General features: G+C 36.4%; 1 protein-coding gene across 1 annotated transcript in view; it reads left to right on the top strand.

Moving 5' to 3' along the window:
- REL (REL proto-oncogene, NF-kB subunit) overlaps window positions 1-13,732 on the top strand; it is a 36,909-nt gene that overhangs the window by 8,184 nt on the left and 14,993 nt on the right. The window contains exons 2-4 of the mRNA XM_025932316.2: window positions 2,291-2,433; window positions 2,923-3,071; window positions 7,872-7,963. Of these exons, the coding sequence (XP_025788101.1) occupies window positions 2,291-2,433; window positions 2,923-3,071; window positions 7,872-7,963 (384 nt within the window). The remainder of the gene's footprint in view (window positions 1-2,290; window positions 2,434-2,922; window positions 3,072-7,871; window positions 7,964-13,732) is intronic.

Genomic DNA, 13,732 nt, shown 5'->3' with positions numbered 1-13,732 from the left:
CGTTCATTATGGTTATATTGGTGATTCTTAAACTTTCTTTTCTGTGCTGCCACGACTTTGGACTCCCTGCTGAATGCCTACCTTTCTCCCTTCCCCCTCTGCTCTCTCCACCCTTTTGCTTCATTCATTCTTTTTCCTTTAACACAGGCATGTCTGACTCTTTTGCTCTTACTGTCATTTTATGCACAATTTGTTAGCATAAACAAAATTTTGTTTTGTTGGACTCTCCTGTAGTCTAATAATTTGTGTTGTTTGCCTCATTGTTTTTTTTTTTAATTTTTTTTTTAATGTTTATTTATTTTTGAGACAGAGACAGAGCATGAACGGGGGAGGGTCAGAGAGAGGGAGACACAGAATCTGAAACAGGCTCCAGACTCTGAGCTGTCAGCACAGAGCCCGACGCGGGGCTCGAACTCACGGACCGTGAGATCATGACCTGAGCGGAAGTCGGCTGCTTAACCGACTGAGCCACCCAGGCACCCCTGCCTCATTGTTTTCTAAAGTCTTGAAAGTACCAGTTGTTATAACATCATGGTATCACTATAAAATCATTGTTTTCAAGAAAGCATTTGAAATTAATAATAGTAGACAACATGTATTGAGTATTTCTTATAGGTGTGTTACTTGGTAAGAACCGAACACACATTACCTCTAATCCTCACAACAACCCAATGAAGTAGGTGCTGTTATTATTATTCACATTTTATAGAGTAGGAGACTTATAAGATACAACATTTCCAGTGTGTTTGCTATTAAGATAGGACTAAGTAGGACTCACAAGGCCTCTTCCTCATACTGTACTGGGAAGACCCATTGTGTTACCCTTTTGAAGAGTTTTCTTGCATTCTAACAGAAGAGAAGTCTTTAGTCAAAGAAATTGATTATCTAATTGTGGGAATTTAAAAGTCAGTAAGCTGATTGAGGGAATTTTTTTTAATGGAAGACGTCTTTACCTCCCTGAAGTAAAGACACATTGCTAAGTACCCTACTTGTAAGCACACTTGAGTGTCTCCACTGAGCTTTCGTTTCCACAATATGGATCATAAGAGGGGGTAAACAAACATGCACGTGTTCTAGGGCAGCTCTATTGACATATAATTAACGTATGATAAATTACACATGTTTGAAGTATGCAGTTTGATAACTGTTGACATAGAAATACGACTCTAAGAATCATGATCACAGTCAAGATAATTAACATATCCATCATCCCCCAAGTTTCCTCATCCACTCCACACCCCTGTTCTTAGGCGATCAGTGTTCTGCTTTCTTTGATTATAGTTAGTTTATATATTCTAGAGTTTTATATAAATGGAATCCTACAGTATGTGTGCTTTTGGTCTGGTTTCTTTCAGTCAGCATAAAGTTGCATGTTTTAAATGACATTTGTTATAGAAAGTGAGTAATTATTTTCTTTTCCTCTGTTGTGTCTCATACTTTAGTAAAGGTTTAGATGGAACTGATTGAAAATTGTGGTGAGCTTAAAATCACTTCTGGAACTTGTTTGGATATACTATGTATCAATCCTTTAAGATTCCAATGGAGATATTTAAAAAACATATCCTTCTGCAAGGATTTAAATGTATTTTCAGTTTCTTATTTTTCTTTCTTTTTAATGTTAATTTTTGAGAGAGAGCAAGAGTGAGTGAGCGTGTGGGGGTGAGGGGAGAGAGAGAGAAGGAGACACAGCATTCAGAGCAGGCTCTAGGCTCTCAACTGTCAGCACAGAGTCCATCATGGGGCTGGAACTCAAAACCGTGAGATCATGACTGGAGCTGAAGTTGGACGCTTAACAGAGCCACCCAGGCGCCCCTGTATTTTCATTTTCAATTAGCCGTCTTTTAGTACTGTTAAGAGTCTAATGCAAAATCAAGCAGTTAAACTCACTTTTGGAGTATGATATTGCACTTCTGAAGACTATCTTCTTGACCCTTCTGTGGGAATCTTGGAGGAAACCCTTCTACTTGTTCTCATATGAGAAGTGGATATCTCTGAAGTGGGTGTCTCAGAACTTCACACTCTATGAATTGCTTCATATTTAGCTGTAGATATTAAATGATAGAGTGCTACCTAATAAATATGATTTGAGTGATTTGTGTTAACATTATGTTAATTATGAGTGGGAGAAGAAGGTGCCTTTACCATTCAACCTTGGGTAATTGCATTTCAACTTTATTATTTAATATTGGGAGGGAAAAATTTTTAGTCTGCTGTTTTGAAAGAAACAAAATGGTTAAATCCATTATTACTGCTATTCTAATTTCACTCTCCCTCTTTTTCAAATTTCCAGGTGGGTATAACCCATGTATAGAGATAATTGAACAGCCCAGGCAGAGGGGAATGCGTTTTAGATACAAATGTGAAGGGCGGTCAGCAGGCAGCATTCCAGGGGAGCACAGCACAGACAACAACCGAACATACCCATCTATCCAGGTAATAGACCATTTTCCTGTGTGTACCTAACTCTTAATTGCTTCATATTTTAGCTATAGCAATTACATTAAAGACCCAGTTTCTTCACAATGTGCTGTCATTTCTACTGTGGCTTAAATATATACTTTGAAGGGGTATTTATGGTATGACAGTGAACAGAAAAGCCTGGCATTCCGTGGCCCAACATTCAGGTGTTTTCTCATGCTCCATGATAATATTATGGTATAACTTGTTTTAAAAGGAATATGGTCAGAATCAGATTATGTGACCAATTGAAATTAATGCAGAAAATAGTACTCCAGAGAACTGAGAGGTAAATTCTTCCCTTCTGGTATTCTCTGGAAAGTTTCATCCAAACTGCATTTGCCAGTCAACTGGACTTTATTTATCTGGTGCTAACTGCATTATATATATTCAACTCTCATTTAGTAGATCAATTCTTAATGAGATAAATTTATGGATTATATCTTTAATTTCCCCCTTTTTCAGATTATGAACTATTATGGAAAGGGAAAAGTGAGAATTACATTAGTAACAAAGAACGACCCATATAAACCTCATCCTCATGATTTAGTAGGAAAAGACTGCCGAGATGGCTACTATGAAGCAGAGTTCGGACAAGAACGCAGACCCTTGTTGTAAGTACACAGTCACAGATCTCTTTAGGAATAGGATAAGCATAGGATGCTCTGTTTACTATGCATGTACATCTGTTATTTTTTAGCAGAATAGAGTAACTTATCATTCTACTTTTATTTACTATAGTGTACCTTTAAATTTTCTTACCATTTGCTTAGAACCACCCTTTTATTCTTTACTAGTGGACAGCCTATGATGGTAGCAGGAATACTTATTGTTACTGAAGGTATACATAAAATTATTTCATGCTGTGATTTTCTTTCTTAGTTTGAACAATTTATGAAAGGTTTTCTTTCATATATTTTACTTTGTCCTTTCATTAATAGATAAAAATCACCAAATATGAGAAAATCAACTGGAAAACTGGAATTATTATTTAGAAAAGGACAGGTTATAAAAGTAACATACAATAGTAATTCTAAGATAAAAAAAATCATTTAACACTTTGGTGTTGGTGAGGCTGCCACAAGATGGGTCCATTATCATGTTGGTGAGAGTACAAATTAATAAAATCCTTCTGGTATGCACTTTAACATAGGAAAAACCTGAAAAATATGAATGTCTCTTGAACCGGCAATTCTGTTTCTAGGAGTTTATCCTCAGGAAACAATTAAGCTTAATTTAACTATAGTGATATTCATTGAAGCTTTGTTAGTAAAAGTAAAAAGTTTGAAGCAATTGAAGTAATAAACAGAGAGGGACTAGTTAAATAAACTGGTACATCCAGGCATTAAATATAACATTGCAAATATCTCTTTGTATAGAAAGATATTCACACTATGTAAGATAAATTGGTTTTAAAACAATATGTGATTAAAAATATATTTTTTTAAAAAATGTATGTGTACATATACTTGGTATTAATAGTTGTCTCTTGGTGGGTAAGATTGTGGGGTTTTATATTTTTCTTTTAACTTGTGTTTATTCTATAGTTCGTTTTTGTGATAAACATATATTGCCTTTGGGGAAAAAATGAACCTAATTACAACAGGGAAAATGTTAGTAGCCTCCTTCTGTATTAGTAGTGACTATTTAGAAAATATACTTTAAATTTATTATTATTTTTAATGTTGTTATTTATTTTTGAGACAAAGAGAGACAGAGCATGAGCAAGGGAGGGGCAGAGAGAGAGGGAGACACAGAATCTGAAGCAGGCTCCAGGCTGCAAGCTGTCAGCACAGAGCCCAATGCTGGGCTTGAACTCACAGACTGTGAGATCATGACCTGAGCTGAAGTCGGATGCTCAACCGACTGAGCCATCCTGGCGCTCCTAGAAAATATACTTAAAAATGTTCTCTCACAATAACAACATAAACCAAAAATAATTAGTAATACACATGTGGCAAGAAATATTTCCTATTTATATTATTTGACCTCCCAATGCCATTTTACACTGTAGACCCTTCCTTTCTTAGAACATTCTTATTTCTTGATTTCTGTGAAAATAACCTCTCCTGTTTTACTTCCTGCTTTTCTCGATCTTAGTTACAGGCAGTTAAATTTTTGAACTATCTTGGTTATGTTCAACAGTGCCCTTTATGGCTGTCCTGTTTATCCCCCCAATCCAGGTTTAAGGATCACATATTGTATTTACTTGTCATGATTATTTAAGTTGTCATGATTATTAAAATCTCCCTTAATTCAGAACAGTTTCCCAGTCTTTTTTGGTCTTTCATGACATTAACATTTTTGAAGAGTCTGGGCTGTTTTGAAGATTATGTTCAGTGTGGATTAGTCTGAATGGTTGCTGGTTTATATTCATGTTAGTAACACGAATAATACATTCATGTTAACCCGAAACAATTTGGATGAGAAATCTACAGAGGTGCTGCTATGTTGTTCTCAAAATATCCCTTCAGGAGACATGGGATATTAGTGTTTTCCATTGGTGATGTTAATCAGCATTCTATTGTAAAAAAAAACTTTCCCTTTTTCCCCTTTCCTATTAAAAAAAAAAATAGCACTGTAGACCCATGGATTCTTATATACACTGTACTGTAGTCCATTATTGGCATTATTATTTTGATGTTCGGGTTGACCCATATTTGACCAATGCAAGCCCCTTCAGCCTGTTTCCTATGTCCTTTTGATATGTTCCCATCTTTCTTTGAGCACTTTTTTACTTTCTGACACAGCAAAGTGTTCAAGACTTACTTGTACTTTTCTTGCCCCAGCTCTGAAAACAGTTTTTTTCTAAGGAGCCCTGGTTCCCTTCAGTGGAGAATGGTATTTAGTCCCATTGTCTGTTTGACATATTCTTGTAAATATCAAAACACCTCAAATAGAGTATTCCCAAAACCGTGCTTGTACCATGATCATACTTTTTTCTCAGTGCTTCTTCCAATGTGCCTTATCTCAGTGGTTGCTATAAAAGCCCCAAACTTGGGTATCATCCATGACACCCCTCCCACAGATGCATACTTTGAATTCATTAACTAGTATTTCTTAAATAGTTCTTGAATCTATGCACTTTCCTCAGTGACCTCCATCACCACCACACTACCTGTAGTCTAAATGTAAGCTTCCAGAATAGCCTCCTGACTCATCTGCTTGCATCTTTTTGTACTCCCCCTCTCCCCCCTGCTCCCCAAGTCTGTTCTCCACTTTAGCCAAAGTGATCTTTTGTAAAAGTTAAGTTAATTTATTCAGAGTGAGCTTTTCAAATACAAATCTGAATGTCAAATCCCCATTTAAAATATTTTAATGGCTTTATGTGGCTCTTGGAATAAGGACAGCATTCCTTATTGGCCTGTGAGGTCCGCATGGTCTCCTTGTATTTGTAGCCTGCCATTATACTGTGCTTTCCTTGAACTTTATACTCCAGTCATAGAGGCCTTCCTTTAGTTTGCTGTGTTTACAATGCTCTTCTGTAGGGACCTTTGCTTGTTCTGTTCCTCCTGCCTGAAGTCACTTTACTCTTCTCTTCCCTACATTTCTGTTTATATTAAGTATCAGTTCATACAATAACCTGTTTGTCCATCTAGAATTGATCAAGTGTCTCCCATCAAAGGCTCCTATGACAAAGTGTATGTCCCCCTTATCAAATTTGTTAGGATTTCAGTTTAGCATTTGTCTTTTGTTTTTTTATTTTATTATTATTGTTATTATTATTAATATTTTTATTTATTTTTGAGAGAGACAGACAGAGTGTGAGGAGGGGAGGGACAGAGAGAGAGGGAGACAGAGAATCTGAAGCAGGCTCCAGGCTTGGAGCTGTCAGCACAGAGCCCGACACGGGGCTCAAACTCATGAACCATGAGATCATGACCTGAGCCAAAGTCGAACGCGTAACCAACTGAGCCACCCAGGCGCCCCGGCATTTGTCTTTGCATGTGATTATTTAATACTGCTATATCTGTTTCACTAGACTGGAGGTCAGCAAACTTTCTCTGTAAAGAGCCAGATAGTAAATAGTTTAGACTTTGCAGGCCATATGGTCTGTGTTGAAACTGCTCAATTCTCTTGTAGCATGAAAGCATGCCTAGACAATATGTAAACAAATTGGCTTGTCTGTGTTCCAGAAAATCTGTGTTTGCAAAAACAGGTGGCGGACCAGATATGGTCTGGGGGCAATAGTTTGTCAGCCCCTGCGCTAGACTGTGAGCTGCGTGAGGGGAGGGATTGTATGTCCCCATAACTTTCCAGACAGTTTTGGTACAGAGTAAGAATCCAAAGTTTCATTCATTAAATTTTTTGTCAAAGAAAAATGAGAACCAAGCTATGAATCTTTCAAAGAAGTAGAATACTTTTGAGGAAGAGGATTATGGTTTCAGGGTTTTGAGAAGGGATTACGTATTCCAGATTTATTTTTTAATTATTGGAAGCAGAGGAAAGAAATGTCAAAGGTATCTTAGGTGCTAACAAAATCACAAGTATGGTGAAGGTGAAGAGCAAGAACATAAGACAGCATGAGCATGGAGAAGGGCAAACAAGGCAGGCAGCCTCCTGTTGCAAAGTGCTGTTATGAAGTTTGAACAAATAGTAATGTTATTATAACCAAGTTTTGCTTCCTTATTCACACCCACCCAGCTTTAATGATGTCATGGTTTTTCCATGTGGGAACAAGTATGACTGGTGGTGGTAGGGGAGTTCCCCCCCTCCACCATCTATGCTACAATATGCAAATTAGTAATATTTGTAGCTATTGAGAAGTTTTCCATAAATGACATTTTAAAACTTTTGTTAAATATTATTCACATTAAACAACTTTCTAATTTAAAATGTTTCAGTGTTTTCTTATGAATGATTATTATAGCTTCATATAATATAGCATAGAACATATTCCATTGCTACTAGCAGTGAAGTCAGGGCTCAGAAATCAAATGTCTGTGGAATGGATCAGGGATAAGAGGACTAGCAGGCACTATAGTAAATTGGAGAGCCCTGCATAAGTGGGGCTGCAGGTACTCAGCTCTAGCCAGGTGTTTCTGTGCCAGTCTACTGTTGCCAGACCTTTAGAATGTTGAAGAGAAGCCAGATATCCATATGTTTATATTCAGTTAACTTGATTGTTAACTGTGCGCATTTGTTTTTTTATTTAAGGTAGGTGACACTTTTATGGGCTTAGTAAAACATACTAAGTGGGCTTCAGCTTATGGACATCTTTTTACAACTTTTTTGTTCGGGAGGTCAGTTTTAGCTTTGTGGTGTCACTTTCCTGTTAATCCTCATCTATTTTGGTATATTTGACATAGGTATAGGATATATGCTTGATTTTTGCAGTATCCTTCGGTAAAGCCTCATTTATATGTCTTTGTATTTAACTGTAAAGCAGTTTGAAAGTTCTGTTTTCCTTCTAGTTTTCAAAATTTGGGTATTCGATGTGTAAAGAAAAAAGAAGTAAAAGAAGCTATTATATCAAGAATAAGGGCAGGAATCAATCCTTTCAATGGTAAGTATGCTTGGTATAATCATTTCTGTTATTTGGGTATTGACCTATTTGTGTTAGTGAATTCTATTTGTATCTCAAACCTGTGCTTTAAGAGCTACCTTAAGTTCCATGTTCACTTTTCTACTTGTTAGCGTATACCTGTATCTGAAGAATGAAGAATATTTAAAATCTTTCATAGTGTTGGAAAAAAAAATTCTTTGGCAGACAAGGCTTTCTGGTATCAGTGGAAAGTGCCATTGTTTTCTATCAGAAAACCTCAAAAATGTTCTGATTCTTTTTGAATGTGGCCTTCCTTTTGCCACCCCAGCAGATAGTATACACTACCTTTTCTGAATGTTGAATAGGCACTGTGGTTATAAGATATTGAAGTACATTTAAATCAAGGGCATATTCAACAGCAAAATTTAAATTAATCCCAGTGTGGAAGAAGATGTATAGAAATAGTAGAAGCTATACAAAATATTTTCATTAGTGTATTTATGTATAAGGCTAGATATTTACTGGTTAGTAGGTTTTGTTAGGGATGGAGTGATGCGGTATAATGCCTGGCAATTATAAGCACTCTGTGTTGTTTGGATAGATAAATGCTGGCATCCTACACTACAGTTAGTCTCCATTGTAAGTCTTCTGCAGCTACTTAAATAAGCATAATTCAGGAATTGAACGACTATAAAATTTTCAAAGAATACATTTCTCTGTCATATTTAAGACATCCTTATATTGTTGGGGCATCTGGGTAGCTCAGTTGGTTAAGCGCCCAACTCTTGGTTCTGGCTCAGATCGAGCCCCGTGGGATTCCCTCTCTCTCTCTCTCTCTCTCTCTCTCTCTCTCTCTCGCCCAGGAGGTGCTCTCTCTCTCTGGCACTCCTGGTTTCATGAACTCTGTCTCTTTCTTTCAAAATAAATAAATGAACTTAAAAAAAAAAAAGACATCCTTATATTGTTGGTTGGTTGTTTTTCCTGGATGTATAAAAATAATTTAAGTGATATGAAGTGAAGTTAAGGAATATGTTCATAGCCAAGTGTGGTGTTTGTATGAATCATAAGGTCTGCATCTCTTTTCCCTAGTCTTTATTTTTCATACTATTTAGTATAATGCTAAAAGCAAAAGTCCCCTTCAGCCTTCCTCATCAGAGGAGACGACTGTTAAATTTGATGTGTATTTTTCTAGAATTTCCTTTATATATGCATAGCTGTCTCCCTAGTTTAGCAACTTATCATCTCGTAGTTTTTACAGTGGTGACTACTGTAGGGTAGGATGCCGACATTTAGCATGCTGTAGTCATTTACCTATTAAAATAATACAGGGTGCTTACAGTTGCACTACTCCAGATAGTGCCATCCCCAGAAAAATCCACTAAACAGTAAATAAATATATATAAATAATATAAATGAATACACACAAATATACATATATATTTTTTTATATAATGGAATCATGCTATACTGCTGCTGCTTCTTTCTTTGTACTTAGGAATAGATCTTAAATATCTTTCCATGTTAGTACTTTTGAATCTATTTTACTTTTTAACAGAGTACTCTATTGTTTGGACAGACCATAATTTGTTTATCTAGCCATCTGTTAATGAGCGTTTAGGTTTTCATTTTATTAAAAAAAAACCCAACTCCATTGAATATATATACTTTGAGTTCTTGTGTGATTATTTCCTTAGGATAAATTTTCAAAAGTGGAAAATTTCTGGGTCAAGAGTCTGCTCATTTTCATTACTCAAGTAAAAGCCAAAACTTATAAAGAGTCCGTCTAAGTTTAGATGTAGTATAAAACAGGGAAATGTAGCACAAAACAAGGAGATCATAAATAATAGCTACCATTTATTAAGTACTTTTTGTATGTCAAGAAGTAAATGTTAGGTGCCTATGTATGCTATTTACTTAATCATTGTAATGGTACTTCTTTTCAGAAGAGAATTCCAAAGCTGTGGTTATTTAATTTTCCCAAGTCGTGTAGCAAATGGCAGAGCTGGAATTCAAGTCTGGATCTGACTCCAGTGGAAAAGCAAAAAAGGAAAATGTAGATGGGCCTTCTAGACGTTTTTTAGGTTTTTTTGTTTTTGTTTTTTTACACCAACCCAGAACCAGGCATGATGTTAATAACACTCATATAGCACTCAGAGTAGTTCCTAGTACAAAATAAGTGTGTTACATATTATTTCATTAAATTTCTTTTTTAATTTTTAAAAGTTTCTTTACTTCTTTATTTATTTAAATAATCTCTACCCCCAATGTGGGGCTGGAACTCACAACCCCAAGATGAAGAGTCACATGCTCTTCTGACTCATCCAGCCAGGCACCCCTTATTTCATTTAATTCTTATAACAGCCTATGAGGTAGGGACTATTGTTGTTATCTCCATTTTATAAATAAGGAAATGAAGGGATAGAAAAATTAAGTAGTTTTCTCAAGGTCATATAGTTGGTAAGTGATGGTACTGGGATTTGAACACAGGTAGCCTGGCTACCAGGCTCACGATCTCTCTACTGCACTGCCTAGGTGGATTTAGATTTGGGGAAGGGAGCAATCCTGCTGGTTGAGCCTTCACAGTATTTGTGCTTTTGGTTGTTATTTAGTTTTTTGTAACATCCCTTTCTTCCCCATAGCCCTTTTGCTCCCTCTTTAGTTTAGGGACCTACCATCTCACAATTTGAATTGTAGTAATCTCCTCCCCCCACACCCCAGTAGAATAATCTTCTTAGAATAGTGCTTTAGCATATTATTCTGATTAAAACATTGAAATGGCTCCTTTAAAAGTTTAAAAACTAAATGGCCCTAAATTGAAAGTCTTCCACATGTAGCTCCAGCATATCTTTCCTGCCTTCTCTTCCACTGCTCCTCTTCATGAACCCCTCACTATTCCAGCAAAACTCTTTTGGTCACCTACCCTAACCATTTCTCCACCATCTTCTCCATTTTTCTCACTACCATTGTAAGAATGTAAACTTATATCATTTATAGCTGGACTGTTGCTGATAGCCCCTAAACTTGTGTTCCTGCCTCTGTTCTTAATATCCTCCAAGCAGTTTATACACTCTGCATGCAAAAATATCCTTCTAAAACAATAGGAATTCAGTGGCTCCAAATAATTTTCAGCAGTGGTTCTCAAAAATATACTTCATACTTGCTAAAAATGTAGATTCCAGGTCTTACTCCCACTGATTTGCTAGGTCTAGTATGGGGTCTGGGATGCTGTTTTGAGAAACCTCTAGCTCCATGTTTCTTAACTTACTTGACTGTGACTCACAGAAGAAATAGCTCTTGTTTCTCCACCAATACATGCATATGCACACATACATACATACATAAAGCACTGTTCTTACTACATGCAGTTTACTCTATTCCATGCCTTTGCATTCCATTTCTTTTTCTTTTCTTTTTCTCTTTTTTTAAAGAAAATGCTTTTCTAACCCACTGAATTAATTTTATAACCAATGGGTCCCAAACTCTTACTAAAAATGTCTATCCACATCCACCTCTATGTTTATAGTGGCATTATTTACAATAGCCAAGACAAGGAAACATCCCAAATGCCCATTGATTGATGAATGGATAAAGAATGCTACATATACACGATGGAATATTATTCAGCCATAAAAAAGAATGAAATCTTGCCATATGCATTGACATGGGTGGAACTAGATTATAATGCTAAGCGAAATAACTCAGAGAAAGACAAATACCATATGATTTCACTCATGTGGAATTTAAGAAACAAAACAAATGAGCAAAGGGAAAAAAAAAGAGAAAGAGGCAAACCAAGAAACAGACTCTTAACTCTAGGGAACAGATGGATGGTTATCAGAGGGGAGGTGTGTGGGGGGGATGGGTGAAATAGGTGATGGGGATTAAGGAGCACACTTGCCATGGCGAGCACCAGGTGATGTATGGAAGTGCTGAATCACTATATTGTACACTTGAAACTAATATAGCACTGCATGTTAATTAAGTGAAATTAAAATTTAAAAAAGAAAATGCTTATCCAACCACCAAATTAATTTTATGACCACTGAGTCCCAAACAACAATTTGAATATCTCTTCCATAGATGATTCTGGTGCAAGCCATCCATGGACCACGCTTTGAGAAACTCTGATCTACTTGCTAGATTCAACTTCTCACTTATAGCATTCAAAGCCTTTGATCATCTGATCCTTGTTTTCCATTCCAATTTCTTCTCTGGCTTGCATCCTCTGCTTTGACTTCCTGTCCCTCCTTCCTCTAACACTGAGCGCACACATATGTGCTTTGTTTTTGCCATCTGAAATATTTTGCCGTGTTAGAAGAGCCACATTCTTTCTTGCTACTGTGCCTTTATATACGCAATGCCCTTACGTGGAATGCCCTGATCTACCTAGTAAATTCTTCCTGCTCATCCTTCAAGTTTAAAGGTTACCTCTTTGAAGCTTTCTGTGACCTTGCCACAGAGAAAAGTATTGTTTTCTGAAAATGTTGTACATCTTTCCAGTATGATTTGCTATGCCTTTGTGTGTTTCTCCCTCACTGATTCCTGAGGCTGTGAAGGACTGTCTTCTGTATATCTCTAACACACAGTCTAGTGTGTGGCACATGGTAGGGGCTTAATTAAAATTTGCTGAAAGAGAAAATGAACAAATGAATGCGTGAACACACCTTGTTTGTACTTGTCTACCAAAAATATCCAAGTTGTTTCCTTATCTGAAATGCCCTGAAAGCCTTTTTAGCTCTGTTGAGCCCAAGATAATATCCCCCTAATTATACCAGTCACTCAGCAATTGGTCATGAAAAGCTTTGTGACATCTGTTGGATTATTTAATTCTCCAGCAGTTGTTTTATGAGATGAATTTTATGCTCATTGTGGACAGGATCTATGACGGAACTTGCTTATATGTCACTTTGGTACCTAAACCGTATATTTATATTACTGTTAAAACAAATATCTTCACAACCAAGTGCCTTGAGGTAAAAGTTTCCTATTTATATACAGTAAGTTATGCATCTTAACTACTAATGCATTCATTCCTTCAATAGGAATGTTACCTCATTCAGTCTTTATAGTCCTAGGTTGTTGTAGGTGCTTGGAATAAGTTAGTGAACAAAACGAACAGAAATTCCTGCCTTTGAAGAGCTTCTATTTCTGTGGAGGAAGACCGACAATAAACAAATTTACTAAGTGAATATAGTATGTAATTTATTAGGCAATGAAAAGTTCTCAGGGGGAAACATCAGTGTAAGGAGTCGGGAATCTGTAGTTAAGGGGAAAAGGTTATACATTTAAATAGGACGGTTAGAGTAGACTTCATTCTCTATTCCAGTATAGTTTTCATAATAGAAATTATGGTTATTATATGTTATTGTTTTCCTAGAATATTGAAATAAGACCTAAAATGTACATTTCTCTTTTTTAAGTTCATTTTTTTATTTAGAGAGAGAGTGAGAGCAAGTACAAGCAAGGGAGGGGCAGAGAGAGAGGGTACAGAGTCCGATGCGAGGCTCAAACCCACAAACCATGAGATAATGACCTGAGCAGAAATCAAGAGTTGGATGCTTAACCGACTGAGCCACTCAGGCGCCCCCTCAAATGTACATTTCTAATACTAAGCAAAACAAAATCTAATCCCCTTGAAAAAACTCAGAACACCAAAAACTAATTTAGATAACTCAGAATTATCCTTTTCTTTGGTTGTTTATTTTATTTTTGGGATATACAAGTTCAAATTCTACCATGTACATAGAAATTTGTCAGGGCTGAATTTATACTTTTTCACAGGTGTGTCAC

The sequence above is a fragment of the Puma concolor genome, chromosome A3, assembly GCF_028749965.1.
Source record: "Puma concolor isolate L17-30 chromosome A3, mPumCon1.1.hap2, whole genome shotgun sequence".
In the NCBI taxonomy this organism is placed as follows: Eukaryota; Metazoa; Chordata; class Mammalia; order Carnivora; family Felidae; genus Puma; species Puma concolor.
This window is presented reverse-complemented; position numbering and strand designations above follow the sequence as displayed.